The 24,446-nt window shown below is 33.6% G+C and overlaps 2 protein-coding genes across 2 annotated transcripts in view; one reads left to right on the forward strand and one right to left on the reverse strand.

Annotated features, from left to right (window-relative positions):
• Positions 1-24,446, reverse strand: part of MEMO1 (mediator of cell motility 1) — a 157,974-nt gene that overhangs the window by 35,415 nt on the left and 98,113 nt on the right. The window contains exons 4-7 of the mRNA XM_069072158.1: positions 22,691-22,803; positions 20,859-20,970; positions 11,322-11,464; positions 2,696-2,772 (exon numbers count right to left, since the gene is read on the reverse strand). Coding sequence (XP_068928259.1) covers positions 2,696-2,772; positions 11,322-11,464; positions 20,859-20,970; positions 22,691-22,803 — 445 coding nt within the window. The remainder of the gene's footprint in view (positions 1-2,695; positions 2,773-11,321; positions 11,465-20,858; positions 20,971-22,690; positions 22,804-24,446) is intronic.
• Positions 1-24,446, forward strand: part of SLC30A6 (solute carrier family 30 member 6) — a 388,867-nt gene that overhangs the window by 10,965 nt on the left and 353,456 nt on the right. The gene's annotated exons all lie outside the window — the stretch shown is intronic.

Here is a 24,446-nt window from a genome sequence, read left to right on the forward strand (position 1 = left end):
AGTAGAGAGGTTGAAAACCACTTCCACTAAAAGAAGACATAACTCAGAAATGTTCCCAATGAATTAGTTCTACTCAGGCTTAACAGAAGTAGAATTAGATTAAGCTCTTAGAGTCACTAGTTTCAAACATGAATAAGGTAAGGGATCTGTTAATATGTCAAAATGGGTAACTCAATATAGAAACCTCCATTAAGGCTTACTGCAACCCTTCTATGATTTCTTATTAAAGTCCTAGAGTTATATTATATATAGGCTACTGTATAATGTATGTGTGTACACACACACACACACACACACACACACACACACACACACACACAGAGAAGCATATACAGGTTAAATGACTCATCCAGGGTCAAAACAGCCCCACGTTTTCTTGATTCCAATTCTGGCATTCTAACTACTATTTCATATTGCCTCTAATATGATAGTTTAATATTAGGAAAAAATTTTATTTAAGTGATTGAATCTCTTTAAATTTGCAAATTAATGCTTATGGGGGCAGCTAGGTGGCACAGTGAATAGAGCACCGGTCCTGGAGTCAGGAGGAGCAATTAATGTTTATTTTAAAAATTTTTTTAAGGAAAAGTCACAGCTAAATGGAAAAAATGCTAAATTTGTCTCTTTCATTTAATCATGGCTAATGAATGCCTATTGATAGTATAATCCTAATTGGAGACGCAATCCCTAAAATGAAATAAACAGTTTTCTAAGTATTGGCCTTAGGAAACTCAGATGAATGCAAACATGACCATTTGTTACAATGAAATGAGTATCAAACACATGCAGCATGGTCACAATGCAAATGCCATTTCCCTGTTTCCTTTAGTAGAAGAAGCTTTTTTCCTGGTAACCAACCACTATTCTAACTTTTATCATAAGTTACTCCCCTAGAATACTAGTTTTATTTATTCTGATCACATCTTAGGACACACTTTCTAAAAGGTGTGGGCTCATCTTTTTTGTTTCTTATACTCCATACAAAATAAGAGATAAGACCTACCAATAACTTGGGAAAAAAAGAAAAAAAATGACATCTTTTTTAAAAAGACCATGCCTCTTTATAGGTAACTAACATTTATGGATATCAGGTTATGATTATTCCATTTGCTTCTGCATAACACGTAAACACTTTGCTACATCCTGACAAGAAATTGAACAGAATTGTTTTTTCAGTGATAATCTATATGAATGATTAATATCTAGGTACCAAAACTCAACTGAAAGCTCCAGCGGGCTCCAATTTAAAACAGGAATCTAAATATTTTAAAGGAATACCAATAAAAATGATATGATTGCTACAGCAAGAAAAATGTTACCAAAATTCAATGTTAACATTTGCTTCATCACTCTTGTGATTATACTATCACTATTTAGATAAACATCTAAATAATCTTTTAGCTACTGAAATAACAATATATGCTACTCCTTAAAAAATTTTAAAATCTAAGGAAATAAAAATTCAGAGAAAGATAATCCCTAACACTCTTCAATCCCAGACAGAGAATAACTTATTTACACCATAAGAAGATTCACAGAACCACAGAGCTTATCATGCAGAATTGTTTTGTACTTTAAAAAACAATAAGAATAGGGGACAAAGAAACTTACAGCTAAATTTTTAAATTAGTCAACTAGAGGTCAACAAAAATTAATACATTATCTTTGAAACTATAATAGAAATTAATGGAAAAATAAAATTACCTTTATTTTTTAAAGTAATGGTAACTTTTCAGTTATTTATTAATTATGCCAAGCATGGTGATATATAAATATAAACTCTAAAAATATATCGTTTAGACTCATTTCAAAATGAAATGAAATGTATTTATAAATAAGTTAAAAGGAATTAAGAAACTAAATGTCTAAGATTTAAAATGAAACATAAATAACTCTATTATACAAATTATTTATATATTAAGGAAACAAACTAGATGATCTGTCTCTACAGCTACATCTTCCTATGCATATCATCTTTTCCTTTAGTTAGCTGTTGTCTTTGCTTTTACATCACTGTGAAGTCTAAAATAGTCTACAATATACATATACAAAATTTCCTTCACTTCACTCCTTTATTAGAAGTTGTAAATCAATTCAGAAAGGAACTGCCTCATATACAGGTGACTAAAAAAAAATCCCAACAGCCTTCCAAACTGATTATTTTTAAAGCAAAAATCCATTAAGCCTGTAACTGTTACAACTACATTCTGTGGCACCTGCCACTTAACTGATTTTAAATTTGCTATAACTTAACCTGTCCACCAAAACAAAATCTATTATAACCAAATAGCTATTGAAACAGTAACTGAGCTCAGGACAGCACTTTTTTTTAAAAAAAATCTCTAAATATTGACAAAAATATGAATCAAAACCAAAATGATGTTAGTATTCTCAATACACAAAAAACTGAGTTGCCAAAAATAAATTTCAAAGTCATAAGGTATGCTGATTATTCTCACTATGACCACGAAACCTTTGACAAATAAAAATTAAGATGTAAGATATTTGTAGTAGCTGTGCAGGGGGTTATTCTGTAATCAATATTTACATGATTACAATATATTTTTTTTGTATATTGTTAAATAGGAAGATCTATTATTCAATTGTATATGTTAACATATCAGGTTCTTCAAGTTCTTGTTTGAGACTGCAGAAGAAAAATTATTATTAACACCCCAACACCTGGAAGACTTACCATTTTATCTAGATGTTCAATGGATCTATAAATCTCCCCCTGGGATTCATCATAGTAACTGTAACGGAACCTTTGACCTTGAAACAAATATTATGTACAAAATAAAATAGGGAAAATTAGAAGCTAAAAAAGCAAATGTTTACCAAAATAAGTTCAGTCCTCATGGAAGGCAAAGCATAGCTTAAGCCTCTGAGAGTCATTCCCATGAGCCCTTAATAAGCCAAAAAAGGTGAATTTGGTATTGTTATTGTAATAAAGAAATTATAATCATTACAGCATTTTTAATGTTAAGAGGTATTCCAAATTGTAAAATAGTAAAGTCACCAGCAAAATAAAAGATTAAAAAAGAAACACAAAACAGCTTAAAAAGTTAGAAGCATGGTTAAGTATACTTGGTCAGTGAAGAAGACATTTACAATTCTTGCAATAATGAAAAGTGGATACACAAAATATTCTTTAGAGCAGTTCAATGCAAACAAACAACCTGAATCTGACAAACCACAGAAAGCTTAGATTTTGGAGCAAAGATTAATCTCCATTACAAGAAATCTATGGAGGTCAGAGATGTAAAGGTGACTTATGCCTGTGGTCTTCCCAACCTAAAAATACAAGTATTTGCTCTTTGGTCAAATTTTTTTCTTTTTGAGAAAGGTCAATATAGGTTCCTTAATTAAAGAACAAATGAGTTGCAAGAAAGAGTAATTGTAATAAATAGTGCACTCCTCTAGACTTATTTCGATAGTACTATCCAGATAGAGGTAGTACTTTTATATAGTCATTTTCCAAAAATAGATAAACAGAAAGCGTCAAAAGGGCAAAACAAAAAGAAACCTACTTAAAAGAACTGGGCAACAAAGGACACGCTGACATAATTTTGTCCTCACCATTCTTTGCTAATTGCAACAAACTGTGGATGGTGATTCTTAAGACTAGCACATATTAAACAGGTGCCTGCACCATTCTTTACAGTCTGGCAATCTGGATTAAGTTGGTGATTAAAGAGGTTGTTTAATCTTCAAAGATGCATTATATTTAGCATATTATTCAATTTCTAAAACTAGATAATGGATTTAGAGTTGGAAGAAACAAATCCTTTCATTTTACAATAGGGAAAAAAGACAACCAGTAAGGTTAAATGATTCTTGATAAAGAGTAATCTATAGCAGAGCTGTGCACCATAGGCCTGAAGAATCTAAACTCTATCCCAGAGCAATGTTTTATATATGAACCTTCATCCTCTCATGGGAGATGGCCGGTCTTCATGACTGTACCATTAAAGATAAAGCTGGCTTTCTCTCAAATCTTCTCACCTACTGGGATAATTCACTTGGGAAAAAGGGGCAGTTAAAAAATCTTAGCATCATTTTCAAGTTTATCTCTTAAAGGAAAAACTAAATATGGGTGGACAATACCATCTCATTTATCATGTGGCAGATAGGAGTTGTATATGAGTAAAAAATTTCCAAATTGCCAGTGTTTTTCATTTTAGTCATCTTTGACAAAAATTTAAGATGCATGACTCACTTTTCTGCTTGCTTAGAATATACAAAACATCATCTAAAATATTCTTGATAACTAAGGATCAACTATTTACTGTCAGATAATACAACTGCCAACTCCAAGGGAACTGAGGTTTTGCAAAGCTGCTTTTAACATTGCTGTACTTTTATTACATATTGTCTCTTGCAGCTTCCTATTTGTGGCCAGTGTGAACTTCTAATCTGCTGCCTTAAAGGCAAGTTTTTGGTTTAAACTGGATTAAACTCTGGCTTGATTCTCCTATGGAGTAAAGTACATAAAATTTATGACAGCTATTTGCCACAAAGAAAAATATTCTGCTTATTTCCAAGACTACAGTTATGTTCCAGTTGTTTATGACTGTCAAGTCTGATTCCAAGATCAGTGAAATATTACTGTACTTCAAAACAGTTTTCGTCTGATGTGGACCATTTAAAAATAATTTTAAGAACTCTGTTTTCAAGAAAAATATACACTAAAAGATAATATTAAGTTTGATCTTAACCTGGGATACAATGTCACAAGCTAACTGAATAATAATAAAAATATATATAGGATAAATTTAAGTGGTTGATATCATACCCTCTAACCCACTGTTAACATTCCCATATATAGAGCTACTAAAGAACTAAGGAGAGTGTACCTAACTTAGTTCAATTCAACAAACATTTATTAGGTGCGTACAGTGTATAAGGAATTATAAGAGGCACCATTGTTAGAAAGAAAAAAGAGGTCTTGCCTTAAAAGAGCTTACATTCCTATCTTAGCTGATAAGTACCTAAATATTTATTAAATATAGAAATTACATTAAATCACTTTTATGATTCACAGATGTTCAGGACTTTTATTCTCAGAGTTATCTTGACTGACCTATCAGTGCTACAATCTTGACATGTATATTAAAATCTCAGTGGAAAGAGCCCATGGAATATTATGGGGCTTTTTTATTTCTTAAAAAAAGAAAAAGGAGTTATTACCCAGATTAATGAGAACACCTGGAAGTTTTAGTATCTAGTACAATATCTTGTACATAAGTAGATTCTCAAATATTTTTGCGGTTGATTTAAAGGAGGGGAAAAAAATCTGTGATTTCAAATGTGTCTTAACTACCGATATATTTTGAACCACAATATCTAACATTTTCAACATTAAAATCAGTTTTGCAGCTGCCCATTTTCCTGGACAAGTGAACTTGTACACTTTTATAAGTATGAAAAAAGCATACTACACATCACATAGTAAGAGAAAATTACTTACCTGAAACTTATCCTTTCAGAAGGTACACTGGGAAAATGGATTCTTTGAGCCCCTGTTTCAACTCCAAGTATGAGCTTTCTAGCTTTAAGAGCCATTGACACTGCCCCCTAGAAGCAGTACAAGCTTTGGAACTCCCCTAGTGAGTGTAAGTCAGTAGTTTCTTCAGGTGCCTTCCCTCAGTTCTTTTCAAATTCAAAAGATGAGAGGAAAAATAACCCAAGAAAAAATCCTGTAAAGCAGAAACCTTACTCTTTGAGGAAAGGAGGGTAGCTCATTTGTGAATCCATTCCAGAGCACGCTTTCTGAGAAAAAGAAATACAGGTAAGTAATTTTCCCATCTCCAAAGGTGACTGGTGATTAATGAGTGGATTCACAGAGTGTGGAGAATAAGCTCCAGGGATGTCTATTAAACACACAACGATCAACTAATGAGGACAAACAAAACAATGAATGGCACAAGTACCAACACTACTTTCAAGAACTGGAAACAACAACTAAAAACAGTACCTCAACATAAACAATTATTTCAGACCAAAAAAAAAGGAATAAACAATGAATTTGACAAACTGAACCCTCAAAAGCCCAGGCAATAAGAAAATTTTACACAAATGTTCATTCATTGTTCTCTCTGATTAAACTCGCATTCAGGATTATACATTTGCATTTTTTATCACTGTACCTTTGGATCTGCAAAATGCTTTACAATCATCTTTTTAAACAAATAAAATCCTCACAACAACCCTGTGAGGTAGGTTATTAGCCCATTCTACCCTGAGCATAAGGACCTAGTCTGGGATAATTATTAAATAGGATCTCATTATTAAAAGGAAACTTTATTTCCGGAAGGAAGTACTAACAAACTGGCATTAACCAGAGAAATTATGTTTCTAAGTAACACGATGTCATTCTTTGATTCTAGTAACTACATAATGAAATAAAAGCACAAAGCTTCTTACCAATAACTGATATATGTTAATTCAGTATGCTAAAATATCTGAGAAAACTACAAACCTGTATGCCCTGGTGACATATACTTTAGGTAGTAGCTAACATCTACAAAACTATTTAAATATATTTGTAAAATAAAATGGGAGATAACACAAGACAAGCAAAAGTTACCAATCTTCTAAAAAAAAAGGAAAAAGGAATGCAGATGGAAAATGATTCTCCAGTATCTCTGAAGCTGATAAAATAGGATATATATATTGATGCAAATTCCACAAATATGTCAGAGTGCAATTATGCACAGAGCAGAATATATTTGTAAAAAAAAAAAATCACAATAGCCCAAACTCAACAGTTTAGTAGATAAAAATACAAAATTAGTGGATGAAGAGAACAAGCAAAACTTTATTTACATTTGAACAAAACATGATAAGATGCATTGAGCTTTTACCTAAGAAAATTATCACCAATGATCTAAATTTTAAATTATCATTAAGGCAGTAAATAGTGATAACAAGTGGAAAATATTCACTCAAAAAGGAAATTTCTATCATATGACAGGACTCAGGAAAACCAGTTTTATTTAATAAAGTTTTCAAAGAACTACAAATAAGTTGTCAATGAGTCCAAATTGGGAAATCTGTAAAATAACCGGGTTTAGAGCTACCAAATGCTCTCCCTAAAAGATCATTAAATCCAACCCCTTCATTTTACAGATAAAGAAACTGAAGCACAGTAAAAGGGAAATGACTGCTCAAATTCACACAGCCAGTAAGTGGTAGGGTCAGAATAAGAACCCAGGTTCTCTGACTCCAAAACCTGGGATCCTTCAACTATTTCACACTAGACTGGAGACAGGGGAAAAGGGAAGTGGGAAGAACAGTTAGGAAGTTATTATAATAGTCTGAGGGAGGCAATAATGGCCTGAACTAAGATGGTAGCAATGCGAATAATAATGAGATACCTCTAAGAAAGAACAGATAGAAGATTTGAGGTATAGAACAAGGGGGATATCAAAGAAAACTTTAAGGCTCTAAGTATGAATGACTAGGCAAATAGCAGCATCATTTATCCAGATGCTTGAGTAGGGAAAAAGAGAGATTTGTGGGCAATGATAAATCAGACAAATATGCTTACACAAGTGGTAATCTTTTTTTCCCAACTGAATGATGTAAATTGAAACAAATATATCAAAGTGACTATTTTTCTCATTTTAATTGTTCTCAGGGAAAGTAAAAAAGCTAATTCTAAGAAAGGCAAAGAAATGCAAATAGCAAATAACTGAATGGAAAAGAACACGGGAATAATTTTTTTTAGGAAAAGTTGGTTCCAATCATATATTTCATGAAAAATGAGGATGTCAACAGGATGCCATGGAACAAAAGGAAAATTATGTATCACCATTAAAAGCTAACCAAATAAAATTATATCCTTTATTGAATTATTGAATCCTGGGGAATAATCATAGAGAATACATTTGATAAATGCTTAAAAACTAGAGCCCTTCCCACAGCAAAAGTCAAGTACTAGCAATTCTCTTGCCTTAGCCTTTGGTCCATTTCCTGCCACTAGTAAAGAGGCAAGCAAGAGGCATAAGATAGTGTCCTTATTCCTACCTAAACAAGTATTCCATCATTCTGTCTATTTCAGTGATCTATGAGACCAATAAAGGAAGAGATAAAGAAGTCATTATGTGGAGAACACAGATTAGAGAACAGGAAGCAGAATGTATGATAAGAATATTTAGGTTTATATTCCTGTCTCCACTGTATCATCATCCCAGAAAAAAAGTAGGATGCCAATTTTTTTAAAATCTATTTTTTCTATTAATGCAAAGGCTTAAAAAGCAGATAATTTAATATAGAGGGAGAAGTCTACAATTTTTCAAAGTGAAACATACAAATAAATGTCATCCTTATGCTATTCAGATTAAAACAGCAATTTCATTCATATTAAATCATGAATCTACAGGACAAAATTCTTCTAGTTAAAGTGCAAGAGCCTCATCCTAACAAGCATTTTTACCTTGATTCATTCAGAAGCTATGGCTACTCTGAACAAAAATATAGATGAGAATTATTACGGCTGACATCTATACAACATTTTAAACTCCTGCAAAGTGCTTTGTTTGCAATATATCTTCTGATTAATCTATCATCAATTCACTATGAAGTTATCAAATATAAACAGGTAGCTGTGGCACAGTCACAAGAACTCTGAAATTAAAGTCAAAGGATTCAGGTTCAAATCCTAGCTCCACTACTTAAAAGTGGTGTATCTTTGGTAAAGTAATTTAGACTCACTGGGCCTCAGTATCCTCATTTATAAAATGAGAGAAACAGATAAAATGTTCTTGAACTTCTGCAATAGATCTAAAGTTTATGATTCCATGTTCAACTAATTTTAGCAGAATAAGAAGACTTATTTCAAGTACTTCAAGATGATATAAAATAATCTTTTTAATGCAGACTTTGCTAACTGGGAGAATTCAGTGATCTGATCAGCCTACTAAATAGGATCACACCTGAAAAAGAGACAAAATTTTCAAAGGTATATAACATTGAGCATATTCAGGAAAGCTAAATTTCTAGGATCTAGACAATGGCATAGTCACCCTTCTTATTATGAATAATGAATTTGAAGAACTCAACTACTCAGGCACAAATAAAGATTATGATGAGGATCCCATGGCTAGTGACTATGACTTAAAAATTAGACATTAAAATTCACCTAATAATCTTGCTCTTATATAAGAGTATGATTGTGGCATAAATAAGGTTTAATTACTTAAGAATCCAAGAAGAAATCTGATGTAACATCCTGCTGGCAAGACTAACATACCTGAATATACTGCACATAATATATATTTAATAAATGTTTACTGATGATGATGATGATGATGATACCAAAGATGGGTAAAGAGAACTTGAGTTTTCTTTCGGCCATTAGACATTTTAAACATCTAACTCTGGCTCTCTCTAGAAAATAATTGCCCCACTATCTCAACAAGAAATGTTGATGTCAAGAAATCCTCTGATGTCCCATAACACTTAGCTTAGATTTCTTTTACAACTCTTATTAACAGTCTCTTATTAAAGTTAATCATTTATAAATCATATCTCCTCTATTAGACAGTCAGTTGAGAGCATGAGTTAAAGGGACTTCTGAATGCTTTTCTCCTGACAAGCATTCAATAGTTATTTGCTGAATAAATGAATGAATCCCAATAAATTTTATGTGAAAATTTTGTTTTATTGTGAAAATATTAAAAGTTTCTAATAAATAAGGACAGAGAATTCAGAACCACAACAAAATTCATTTTTTCTTTATGAAAAATATCGAATAGGATTTTTTGCTAGAATATGTGAATTTCCAACAGCTTGTTTTCTGCTAGCTAAACCCCTTTCCACCCCAAAATTTTGAAGAAGGCAACCTGAAGGCCTTTCTCAAAGCAAAACCCTTAGTGACAACCTTAATAAAAGAAATCCTTGCTCCTGATATAACACAAATGACATAAGATTAAAGATCTACTATTTTTTCCCATTAAAATCAATATAAATGGCAAAATGCTTTAGAATCTTTTAAAACTCTGGAAGTACTAGAATTTTTTCTCTACTGAGGAAAACAAGATTCTACAGAAGTGGGAAATAAAAAGGTAGCCATCAGGAGGATCATGAGAAAAAGTAAAGTAGTTTATGGATACGGTTTGGATTCCTGCAAATTTAAGAACGGTAACTCTTCATTATGTGGAATTGAAAATCCAAGGATTTCTAATCTCTAAAGAACAAAGGAACTCAGAAAACAAAAGCAAAAAGGCAAAGATAAGCATTTAAACGTTGTTAAAGTAAAAGGATAAGCCTCAGTACCAATGAAATTTCACAATATAGCATTTTTTTCTCCAGCAATGATACTCTATATATTTGAGGATGAACTATGAGAGAATCTTGGATCTCATCAAAAGCAAAAGCTGTTCCTTGAAGTTTCAACCTAAGATATAAATTCCGAATAACATCTTCAAATACATAAAGAAAAATTCCTTCTACTATTAGACCAAGAAGAAAATACAATTTGATTTTGAATGACAATGCATGTTGACTAACAATAGCAACACATCTTGAAAATAGTAGGCGACTTCTTTTTTCTAACAAATAAGAAAAATGGGCAATAAATAGAAGAGCTCAGCATTCAGGAAACAATGACTTGCTGTGTCTTAAAGAGATGTTCTAAAAGGTACCCAAAAATGTGCTAAGAAACTATAAGACAGGTGATAATATCAGTGGACCCAACACAGTAAAAACTGCTCTTAAAGAGGTATATTCAAATGGAAAGTTCTGAGAGATGCTTCCTTTTTTCTCTGTGATCCACCTCCTTCAAGACTCTTCACCTTTCAGGTCACATTAATAGATTAGAAGAAAGTCTGAATAGAAGACAATGTCAATATCCACAAAATTCCAATCTGTGATGTGGATCTCTACAGTAAAGGTAATGCTAGACAAAAATCAAGCATTAGAAAAAGACAAAAGGGGAAGGAGGGAAGAAAAGCACTAGTGAAGCATAAAAAGATCTTCTATGGTTCTTGGTGGCACTATCACCTAGAAAATTCATCCTTCAGAGTACAAAGGACGTTCTGCCTGAGAAGTCTTGCTGATATATCCATATTGGCAGAGACCCTCACAGTGTGAATCCATTTATACCAGTCGCCTTTGGAAATGTGCTCATCAACCCACTACTACTAATCATTCAAAGATAATCAAGTAACTTTTAAAATTATCACCATTAGGTAATGCTAAGACTTGCAAGAGAAAATTATAAGGAATTGAAAATAGAAGCTTAACATGACAGGATACCTTTCATTATAAATGCATACTATCTAACATGATATGATAATATAAAGTCTACAACTTACCCCAGTGGCAGAAATCAGAAGAAACCACAAAGAGATTACTAGGATCCGCTAGATATTTACTGAAGAGTTTTCCGAATTCCTGTTCTTTTGACTCACTCAGAGCTCCAACCAATACAGGAATAATGGTAAACTCATCCTTATGGCTTAAAGGAAACAGGGGAGGTAGATGGTCACATTTAATGTATTCAACAATAATAACTTTTCAAATATGTTCATATTAAATAAAGAGACCATTTATTCAAAGTACTGAATTGCTAATAACAGTTAATATAATATTAGTACCCTGAATTTATAAAAGCTATAAACTGAGTATTTTAAAAAGCAATAAAAAAAAAGAGTGAAATCATGGACAGAATATTACGTAATCACTGAACACAACTTATAAAATATGTGTATGTAAATGTGTACATATATACTGATGCATATAAATCTACATATATTTAATATTATGTCTTTAGAAATTCTAAAGTACAGATGAATAGTCTCAAAGGCAAAAATATACAGTGCACATTTGATTGGACCTTCAGGGACTCGAGTCCTTTCTCATCATCCACCTAAACTGCAATCTCCCAACAAAAACTTCGAGGATCTTATCTGCCTTATTGGATCTTTAGGTTCCCTCTCCATTTCATCTACTCACTAGACTCTACTGAGAATATCACCCATGAACATATGATCTCACTCAATCCTCTGAAACCAAAGAGTGAAACCAGTTTTAAAAAAAAAAAAAGAGATCATCCATAAAATTCACCATCTGCACTTCTGCACTTGCACCAGTGAATAAATGTGGAGGAGTATGAACAGGTTATATGAGTTCTATTCACAGTCTTAGGCAAATGTAGAGTTTAAGGAGGTGAATGCTAATTTGTAGTGATAGGACAAAGGAAATGCAAAAAACTCAACTATATTTTACCTGCCCTATCTAAAATGGAAGCAAAATCCATAATCACGTATCATGGAATCATAGAATCTTATATCTAGAAGGGACTTCAGGGTTTATCTAACTCATCCTACCTCCCACCCCATGGAGAAATCACCTTTACAATATCCCTAAATAGCTTCAACCTTTCCAGTGACAAGTGTACTTACAAGACAATCCATTCTATTTCTGGAGAGTAATAAATAAGAGAATACTCTTTCTTACTATGAACAAAATCTGCATCCCTGAACCTTCTAACTATTGATCCATGTCATGTCCTCTGAAGCTACACAGAATAAATCTAATCTTATCTTCCACAAAATTTTATCAAATATGTAAAGATAGCCATCATATCTCATCTACGTGTTATAGGCCCCAAGGTAAACAACCCCAGTTCCTTTAAATATGACAAGGTTTGAGGCCTCCTTAACATTCAGATTTCTCTCCTCCTAGAAACACTTCAGTTTTTCCATATCTCTAATAAAAAATGGTAACAAGAAATGAACAAGAACTCTAAACTTGGTCTGGCCAAGGCACAGCATAGTGGAACTATTTATATTTTCCAGACACTTAATTCCTATTAATGGAATCTAAAACTGCATTAGTTATTTTGCCAAGCAATCCAAACTCCTGACTCATACTTAAACAAAAATCCCCAAATCTTTCTTATATGAATTGTTGTCAAGTCAAATTTCCCCATACCCACCACCACCCCCATCCTATATTTTTGTTCAATTGATTTGGTGAGCCTAATTACAGGTCTTTCTATCTATCCTTATATATAGTTCCATATGCTAAATATAATGTAACTGTAATCTGACAAGATCATTTTGAATCTTAACTCTATTATCTAGCAAGTTGTGAAATTCATAAATCTGATAATGTTGTCAAGATCTTAAAAGACACTGATAAAAATACCAATAAAAAATAGAGACAGCTGAGAACAGAGTCTTGTAGCAAACCCCTAGAAACCATTCTTCTAAGATGACATCAGTTCACTGGACAAAATCTGGGTATATTCGTACAATCAGCTTTGAATATAGCTAACTATATCAGCCTATGTAACATCTTGATCACAAAGGTATCATGAGAGCTTGCCAAATTCTTTTAAAAAAAAATTTCATAAATATGATTTCACAGCACCTAAACCATATGTCTTGCCCATAATATGTACTTAACGAGGTTAATTTGGCATTACTTAACCTTAAACCTATACTGTCTGTTAGTAATCACAATTTCTCTTTCTAAATGTACATAAACCATAAAGTTTTCATATTCTGGTCCAGAATTTTGTCAAGAATCACCATTAGACTCCCATAGTTTCAGGCAATTATTTTGAAAACTAAAACAGGGTATGACCTTCTCTAGTCTCCTAGGACATGCTGAGTTTATTTTTTTTTTAAAAGCTTCAGTAATCATATTTGCAAGTTCTTCCAGTACATTACTATATAAATTTATCAGTCTGATGCCAAGGATTCCTAGGGCACCACCTCTAAAGTCACAGAGAGGAGGATACCAACCACATCATTATGGTTGCTCAAAATGGCTTAATACATGTAGAAGCCCTATGAGGAACAAATTCTATCCACCATGAATGTCATCTTAGCCTCACCTACCTTCAAGGTTCACATTAGCTTCTCACTCAGACCTTTCCTATGCTTGTCATTCTAATTTGTCTCAGTTATCAGTCAACTTCCACAATACTGAAACAATAATTCTTTCTTGTCCCCTCTGGAAGTCAAGACATTGTTTACACTACTCCCCTGCCACAGTACATGTGGACACCCATTTGTTCATCATAACCAGTATGACTCAACTGTAGGCAATCCCTTCATTGGGCCCAAATGTTGCCAAGGCTTGTCCAGAATATACTGGCCCCTGAAAATCCTGAATACCCAAACAGTTCCAAAGTCCTCATTTTCTTAAGTCTTAGCATTTCTCTGTGGAACACAACAGTTTGGCCCAACTTCAACCCATTTAAAGCAGGTAAGTTCATCTATTTTGGGCCTTAATTACATCTGAGCCATGTGAACGATGATCATTCTTGAGAATGAAAATAGAACTAACATAAGAGTTGACCAATTCTACTTTCCGTCATGCAAGAGGAGATATGGCACAGATGGAAAGAAAAAAAAGGCCTGGCATCAGAAAAACTGATTTCAAGTAATCTTAAGAGCTACTCAACTTCTAGAAGCCCTGGCTGCTTCATCTGTAAAAATGGAGATCAATACCTAATTTAACTATCACACAGTTATGAAAACCAAGTGAGATGACGTATGGGAAAGCACACTGTAATCAACAGAACTCCATACAGTATTATGCTTAGAGAAAGGCAACTTAATATAACAGAAGGAGAACAGGACTTGGGAGTCAGAAGACCTGGGTTCAAAACTTGACTCTACCACCACCTACCTATGTAACTTACTCTAAAGCCTCGACTGCCTCATCTGTAAAATGGGCAGGAAAAAAAATACTTGCAGTTCCTCTATCGTAAGTAAACACCCAAAGATCATCACTTAACTTTATGTAACCTACCCCAAGTAAGGGGCCTATCCCTTCATTCCTCTTCTTGCTAAAACACAAATAAGCCCTTAAAATCTGTGAAACTTCTGCTTATTTAGTACTTTACTTTCTAATACCCTTCTATATTTGTTCTTAGTTAAGCAACCCTCATCCCATCTTTTACATAAGGTCTTTTAAAACAATGTCAGAGAGGCTCTCTTTGCAGGCATATCAACCTTGTTCAGTATTTTCCCTTTTCTTTATCTTCAAAGTCTTCACTAGTTATATAACCAGAATGCCTTTAACAGCTTCTTTTTACTTGTGTGCCAACATTTCTTTTATAATCTGAAGCTACAGTAACATGCTGTTTATACCTCTACACTTTCTGAATGTTACTTTTCTCAAGTTTAGCACACGTCTGAACATATTTGGGCATTTCTTGACTGGGTTGAGTCACTTGATTCCAAATTTCCTATCACTTCCACTTCACCAACTCCTGACAGGAGTTAGAATTAAGACCAACATAATACTACCCTTCACTGATTCCTCTACTTTGGCCTTTCAACATAGAGCATGAATGTTAAATTGTTAGGGAAGAGAAAAAGCACTTTGTTTGTAAAGAAGTTGGTGTGACCAGATAAAGAATCACTAAAATGGACCAAAATACATTAGCTAACCAAAACTTTTCATTGTATGAATTTGTTTACATGTTAGCTGTCCAATGTTTATTTTTTTAATAGCATTTTATACTTAGGAAGACAGAAAAATATTGTCTGCCTTAGGTTACAAAACATTTGACACCAGAAATGCCTGTCCAATTTGCTCTGTACAAGACCTAACATGATACCATGAACAGACAAAACCCTTAATAAATGTTTTTTGATGTTAGGACTGATGTCTTTAAGGGTAAAATTTTCCCAAGGAGTTAGGACATTTAATTGATGTGCAGCAGAGAAGCAATTAAAGAGTATTTTAAAATACCTAATATTAAATATTCCTTAAATCAGCATTCACAGTGTTTTATGATATAAAATAAGGACTCAGTGAGAATATGTGAGAAAATCGTCAATACAAAATACGTATGAATTTAGAGTACTTATGTATGGTAAATTTTCCTCCAAAATGTTGTTAACTACTTTCCCACCCCCTAAAATGAGCATTTGTGTGTTCCAGCTATATAGTTCAAGCCTAAGACTGTTCCACTGGCCAGACTAGTTTGAGATACATGGCCCTAAACAACTGTTAATTCCACAGGATCAGGTTGCATTCTGTAACAGAATATCACTACCACTCTAAAAAAGCCCCCTATAATGAATGCAGTTGGAAAGCAACTGGATTTAGAGTCAGAAAATAAGGGTTTAAATGTGAACTTTGCTACTATCTATATAACCATGGGAAAGTCACTTAACCTCTCTGGATCTTAGTTTCTTCCTATGTAAAACAAGGGAGCTGAAGTAGAATGGATTTTTATGGTCCTTACAAGATCCAAATTCTATGACTGTTAATTACAAAATAAACAGGTAAGCAGCCTCACTTGCAATGCTCTTTCAACAACACCTCTATCTACGGAGCATAAAAAAAGAGGGAAGAAATTGAAAAAGGAGTCTGTCTGGGGTGCTTTCTTAACCCTTTATACCTTGCTTACATAAAGAATAGTCAAAAGAGTTCTGAGCTCATAAGAAAAAAAAAAGGCAGAGGGAAGATTATCTTATTCCATTATCACCTGACATACTCCTGATTTAAGTGCTTTAACCTCATAGTTACCAGAGATTTCTTATCAAGAACAATACCTACTCCCACTTTAGTCACATTATACAAAGTATATGCAGTAATTGAGATACTGTTTCCTCACTAGCATCAGTTAAGGAGGTCCTTAATAAAATTATGGTATGAAGATACAGAATATAATTGAGCAAGTGCCTTTTTTTGTTATTGTTGGTTGTTGGGTTTTGGTTTTTTTTTGCAAGGTGGGGCACCTGGAGTAGGGGACCTAGAATTAGTACAATTAGTAATACCCTATCTCTCTTTCCTCCAGTGAGGTAGTTGAAAGGTTAATAGTGTGAAGTTATTTCCTCACTAGAACAACCCTTCTGAACTACTCTAAAGAAATAGTTCTTTGTCAACAGTGAGACTAGTCTCCATGAGACCCAGCCACACTTGTCAATCAGCTCCAGCTTGGAGCCATCAAATTCACTTATACAGAAAAAAACTCACACACTATGTATAAAAGGTTTACCCTTTTCTCCTTTTGTCTTTCTCTTGTTTTCCCACAATTTCCTACCACTTTTTCTTTATTTCATTCTTTAGTCCCTTGTTACCTAACTCTTTCTAGGTATATCAAAGAAAGAAAAGTATTAGGAAATACTACTGTAATATAACTTCTTCATATCTGAAGGAAAAGTATCTAAGATTCAAAAATAACTAAGAGGGATGAAGTCTGGGCTATTCTGTTTAAATGTTGATTAATATTCAAATGTATAGTAAATTTATTTGCATGTTCTCTTTCAAGACCATTTTTTTCTCTCTGACGAAATGAAAGAATTTTTCCCTCCACATAATCACCTATCTAAATCAGCATACTGGCCAATCATAGATACCTGAAGCATTCAAATAAATAACCACCAACCCAACAACCCCTGCCAAAAGTCCTTAGAATATTATGTATTAAAATTAGGCATCCTAAAATCATGGAGATTTAGAAAGAATTTATCAGTAAAATACCATGGGCATATTAGAAAGGAAATTACCTATGGTTGCCTATTTTACAACTATTTATTCACAATAAGTAGTTGTAATATAAACTATGTAAAATTTTTCATCCCCTTTTTAGCTAGAAAATAGCTGTGAAAAACTAGTGAATTCATGTAAGTCTGGTAAATCTAGATTTTAATACAAGTCAAATATACTTTCAATCACTTGCATTGCTCATCTATTGTTCTTGTTTTTCAGCACGAGTATTAAATTGAATGGATTCTAGCTCCACCAACTAAAGAGAATTCCACCTTGAGCAATACCATTTTCTGCAATATTTGAAAAATGGTTTCCCCACTGAGGACTGGAGAATATTTAAAAGGAATCAAGTGTGGAATAGGCAAAAACTAGAAATAAAAGCAAACAGATGAGAAAAAATTAGAAATAACTTTAGAGAACAAAAAAATTACTTGCCCTAAACACCTAAAATAGGTGCTAAGATTGATATATAATTTATTCAGATCTATTCAAACAATTATAAACAAAAAAGGACACAGTCATATAATGGCAACAGTTCTAGATCTAGAATTTAAACCAATCAGTTAACCACTGGAAAAAAGTTTAAAACTTCTGGTTTATTCCCTTTACTGTTCTGGAAACCCCACTCCACTTCTACTCCCTGTCAAAAGCAGCATTACACTTTAAAAGAGCAACCAGACATTATTTCCAGACACTATTTCTTCTAGCGTTCACAGTTGTGAATATCATTACACTATTATCAGAAAATTTTTACATTAATATTAGAATCTAGAGCAAATCTAAGCTATTATTCAATTTATCATTTATTAGCTACCAGTTATTATGCCACCATGGGGATAAAAAAAAAAACAAACGAAACCACCTCTTCTCTCAAGGAACTAGCTAGAGAAAGCACTATGAATACTAAACTCAAGAAAGGAAAAATTGCTTATTTAAAATTACTATAATTATAATATAATTAGTGGTGAAGCTCTGGTGCTGCCTCTAATGTGTCTGTCATATTCTTTCTCAACCACTTTCAAATTCATGTCTTATGTAAAAACCAACATATATTTGAGAATAGGATTTTAAACATTTTTAGTAATTTTTAAAAAATAATCTTAATAATGACTATTATTTTTGCCTCTACAGTTTTTTTGTGTGTATAGGAATAGGTTATAACTCTTTACTGACTGGCTGTAGTGGTCACATCTATCCACCCCAAATACCTTGGGACATCTCGCCATCTGCCTTTCTGATCCCTGCAACCACCCCAAACCTGTAAGGGCACCCTCTATGCAGATTTATTGTCATATTCATTCCTTCCCACTCCTCTGAAGGTTCTTCCATGGACCCACCAGCCCCCAGGTATGAAGTAAGTATAATGTGCTTTAATATCTTACTGGGATACTTAAATAATTCAAATGAAACCAAGATTTTCTAGGCAACTCTGACAAGAATACAGAGTACACTTCTGAGAGATATTCTTCAGATACCTCCAAAAGAATTATCACCTTCTAGTCCTGGTGAATTTATAAGACAATCTAAGGCATAAAATAAAACAGATGTAAATACACTGCAATGTGTTTTCAAAATGTCTGTATGCCAAATGTTGGCAGTACCAAAATGTGCTTTATGGCTACAGTAATAATGATATTTTTGCAGCGAACATAAACAGTTTTAAAGTACTATATTTCTCACTCTTACACTTTCAAAGTTATTTAAAAAAACATTCCAATAGTTCCAAAAGTCTGGGGAAAAAGTAGCAATAAAAAAATCATTTAACAGAGCAAAATGCAAAGGAAAAGCTATGACTTGATATTACAAACTTTTTACAGTTGATTACTTTTTTCTAGTAAGCTTCGATGACTTCTATATGTCCTAATATAACCTTAAGAGATGCAGGGAGTAGGCATGGGGGGGGGGGGGTGGAGTAATCTTCTGAAATGTAATTATTCTTCTGAAAGCAAAATATTATATGTATTAAAACCTTTTATTTAAAAAAAACAAGAATTTCAAGATATGGTTGCCATCTTATTTTTCAGTATTACTGAAGCTTCTGGAATCTAAAATATTATATGTATGAAAACCTTTTATTTAAAAAAAACAAGAATTTCAAGGTATGGTTGCCATCTTATTTTTCAGTATTACTGAAGCTTCTGGAATCTAACATGGAATTTATTATATCTTAAAAAGCAGTTAAGAACTTTATATTATCTGGCAAGTGTAAGGAATGGAATAACTGCTCCAAATGCTTAATAGGTAACTAATATGAAAGATCAATTTCCAAATAATTGGAATAAAATATATTTCACACTAAAATTGTATTTTAGTCATCAGGAAAATGGCAAGATCTTATCAAGAGACATGGGAGGGAGGAGGGAAGGAGGGAGGAAACTATCAAATTTGTGGAAACATTTCCTAATACACTCAGTAACAGAATCAAGAGTCAACATGCTCTCAAAAAGTATAACAATGGACCAAAACCAACTATATGAAATGTTATAAAAATAAATGTAAAGACTTACATTTATATCAATGGCTAGGAGGGCTACCTGATTTGAAAATACTTAATGAGAAATAGACTTGATTTCAGTTGACCACAAATCTAATATAATCCAAGCAATTAATGCAAACTTGTGCTGTATTAATAAATTGAAATAAACTTCTTTCTCCTGTCAAGACTGTATGCCTGTATGAATAGTGTACTGATCAAGGGAGAAAATAGTTTCACAGTATTCAGTCAGTGGACATGTGGAATACTGTGTTCTATTCAAGGTACCCCATTTTAACAGGAAAATTTATAAACTAAAGCATATCCAGAAGGGCTGTTATCAGATGATGACTATTTAGAAACCACGTTATTAGGAAGGGGTGAAGGACCTTCAGATGTTAACCTGGAAGAAAAAAATAAGGAAAGACACAATATCTATCCTCAAAAATATTTTTAGGGCTGTTGTATAGTTGAGAATCAATTTATTCTGTGCAGTTCCAGAGGACAGAACCAAACAATCAGAGTTACAAGCATATTTAGGTTCAATATAAGAAAATTTTCTAACAACCAATTTTGTGTAACAATGGAACAACCTATGAGGGAGTGAGATCTCTTTGATATTACGCAGATTAGCTTTAAGTTCTTTTCCAGTGCATGCAAGGAAGATACTAGTTTAGAGAAATCCTCATTTGATAGAAGGTTGGCTAAGTCCACTTTGGCATACAAACAAAATAATCAGTTGAACCAAAGTATTCATATTTTACAGATAAACTGATCTATCACTGTCAAGAAAGTCCAACCTCAAATGTTTATTTCACTTCAAATAATTAAGAGAAAAATTATACTTTCTTGTAACAACCCATATGTAACAATATATATTTTCTTTTTGACTGACATATTTTAAACAATATACCTTTCCATGGCTTTAGCAGTATAAGGCAAATGCATTTCAATACTGTGTTCATCTTCATCTGTCTGCAGAGACATGCGCTCAAACATTCCTGTCTTCCATAGCTCTCCATAAACTGAAAAAATTTCAAAATATATTAAAAGCAAACAAATTAGCATGTACCCTCATTGGAAGTAAGGAACAAGACACAAAACCACTTGCATGGGATGGGTGTAAATGTAGGGGAATGGCTTTGATCACACAGCACTCTCTTTAATCTTCTTATGTAAATGTAGGCAACATTTTACAAGGCAAAAATATATACTCATGTTATACATAGACTAGGGTGTAGTTGCTTATGCTCCTTAAACAGGGCTTGGATAAGCATTTAAAAAAAACAACTTCAATTGTAAAACAGCAACATTCACATTATATAAAGTCACCTTTGTGTCTGGGGCTTTTAAGTTTAGTTAGCATGGCCTGGCAAAACATAGCTGATAAAATGAGCTACTGTTGAAACATGGAAAAACACTGGTCTACCTACTCACCAGGTTAATGACAGACAAGGAATTTACAGGACTTTCAGTCTCACTCCCTCCAGCGAGTTAGGAACAGACATGTTGGCAACACACCAAAAGATGGAAACTCTCCAGTATATAAGCAGAGTATTCTCTCAGAACTTCAAAATGAAGTTCATGGAAGATCAGAACATTAATTTAGTGAGGCATCACACCAGTTTAAAAGGTCTCATAATCAAAGGCATGTCACACAATATTAAGTAACATTGCTGTACTTGTAAATGAGTTAAAAGTGTCAGAGTTTTGTCTGTTCGATTTTTTTAACCAAAAGAAGAAATGGTATTTAATTCTTAAAATCCTTGAGTTTAACGTTTTTATTCTACCATAAAACACACACACACACACACACACACACACACACACACACCCCACCATTATTAGAAATATTCTCCTAAAATAAATTTATAAATATTATAAAAGACAAATAGTAGGGTGACCACTTCTCTCAAAACTGCTAGTCTAAAAACATCTTCCTACAGGTAAACTATCTAAAACCAAGACGATTTTAATGCTATAAATATTTTCAAAATAATGTGTTCTCTAGAAAATAACCGAAACAGAGGGCATGGTAATAATAAAGCTCTATTATAAAAACAAAATGTCACTACTGAAAAATGTAAATATATCTTCATTATAAGCAAACCTAATCTACAGAAATCAACCATTAACCCTTGCCCTGACCAAAAAAAAAGTAAGAAATGATTAAAGAGATTCTTTGCTTTATAAAATGATTCATCACAAGAGATCAGTAAATGCTAAGGTTCCTGATTTCATTTGAAATATAATTGTATTTCCAAAATATGTTTAATGTATCTATTATATAATGTCAGGTAGATCGACATAGAAATTAATTTTATTCTTAGTTTAATTTTTAAAAATCTTTAAGCAGAGACGAAAACAATATGCATGGTAGATTTATATGACAGTTTTATTTTAAGGAGTACTGAGGACTATTTTTTACAACTATGATGTCGTTTTGTAACTAAGAAATTGGGGATCAGAAACACTGATTATGGTACCCTGAATCATACACAGTGATACAAGTATCCTAACTCTTGACCCCCATGTTATTTTTTGCTAAAACATGCTTATCATCTCCTTTAAAAAAAAAATTCTAGGAGAAAACTGACAGGGTTTGTCTCATACGTTTCTTTAAAAGAAAACTTTTCCTATTATCAACAAATTAAAAAAAAAATTCAGATCCTTTCATTTAAGATGATAAAATACCTACCACTAAAAAAAGCTACATAACAATCTGCAAGCTTACTAAATACTTACTCTTTTGATCAATACGAAGGTCATACAGAGGTGTTCTATATATATCCACACTGGAAAGTGCACATCGAGATAGGGGCACATGATGGGAAGGCCCAAGGATGAATATTCTCCGGCTAGGATAATTTAAACAAAAAACAAACACAAGAAAATTGAACTTCTACAAAAACATGCTCCAATAAAAAAAGAAATCTGATTTGGTTTCATTATCTAGTAAGAAAATCTACTGCCATACAGGTACAATTATTTAGAATGGGACACTCAGAAAGATCACCATTGGTCCCCAGAAAAAAAGATTAAAGTGCTCAACCAAGCTAAGCTACTCAAAATGGAAAAAAGATAACTAAAGCTCTATTCAAATCTCTGGGCTAAAGTAGAGGCAATCACTATACAATAAAAGAAGTGAAAGAGTCTCTACAATCAACACAGGAGGAAACTATCTTATATTTCTCTTAAAAAATTTAAAGGAACCTGCCATTTGGAAATATACAGCAAATACATATTGATAAAGGAAATCTAAACCTACTACCTAATGTTCACAATAAGCAATAAGAAAATACTATGGATACAAATAAATGAAAGAATCCCTATTCCCAAGAGCTTATACTCTAATAGTAAAGATGACATATATAAGTCTATATAAAATAAATCATCTGTAGCTAAACTTTTATAAGAAAATAGTACTACTAAAGTAATAAATATCTTCCCTTTTACACAAAATAAGGGCACAAAAGATTTCCTAAGACAAAACTATCTTCATTGTCTTTTCATAGCCCATGCTGTTGGTTAAAATTATGTAAGAGCAACGCTAAACTCTACCCTCTCAATTTCCAGCCCAAGAAAAAGGCACTCTCAAAAACAAACAAAAAAGGTCAAGATAGCTGAGTAGAAGCAGGACCTCCGAGCAGCTCTGGCTTCCACCTTCCCCAATCAATGTAAAAAGGGGACTCTGAACAAACTTTGGAGCTGCAGAACCCATAAAAATGACACAGAGAAGCTAACCTCCTGCTGAGGACAGCCCACCAGGAATCAGCTAGTGCAGCACTCTGGGAGCCAAGCCCAGGACCATGTGAGCCAGAGGTTTTAGCCCCAGGGTGGGACTGACCAGAGCGGGCCAGAGGGACTCCAGATCCGCAGTAACCGTGGAGATCCAGAATTATCAACACATAGATGTGAAGGACAAAGTGAGAGCTCAGTGCAGTCCGGACTTTGGGACCCAGTAAGTGGGAGTGCATGGCCTTTGCCCCCAGACTGAGACAGCACAGCCAGCCAGTGCCACGTGGCAGCTTCAGCTCCTGGCCTGCAGAGTGTAGGGGGATCAAGCACCAGTCTGAGGGGTAATCGCTCTTGCTTTAACCTGCTTGGATGTGGATTGCAGTCTAGGGTGGAGGTCCTGGAGTATGTGTCCAGCTTGTCAGAGCTGGGTGGAGGCCTCAGAGAGGGCACCCATCTAATACCTCAGCTCCCCTGTCTGGTGGCAGAGACCTACTGTGGCAAAAAGCCCAGGGGTCAAATGACTAAGGGGCGACATGACCAAGCAAAGGAAACAAAGCAGACAGAAGATTCCAACATTACACTCCTATTTTGGGGACAAAAAGGAGCAAAGCATGGAACAGGAAGAAGATAGTGAAGTCAGAACTCCTGCACCAAAAAACTTCAAAGGAAAATACAAGCTGGTTACAGGCCATAGAGGACCTTAAGAAGAAGATAAGAGAAGTGGAGGAAAAATTGGGAAGAGAAATGAGAATGATGCAAGAAA

The sequence above is a fragment of the Petaurus breviceps genome, unplaced genomic scaffold, assembly GCF_028583685.1.
Source record: "Petaurus breviceps papuanus isolate PSGF00001 unplaced genomic scaffold, PetGlider_PUasm1.0 90845, whole genome shotgun sequence".
NCBI classification, from domain to species: domain Eukaryota; kingdom Metazoa; phylum Chordata; class Mammalia; order Diprotodontia; family Petauridae; genus Petaurus; species Petaurus breviceps.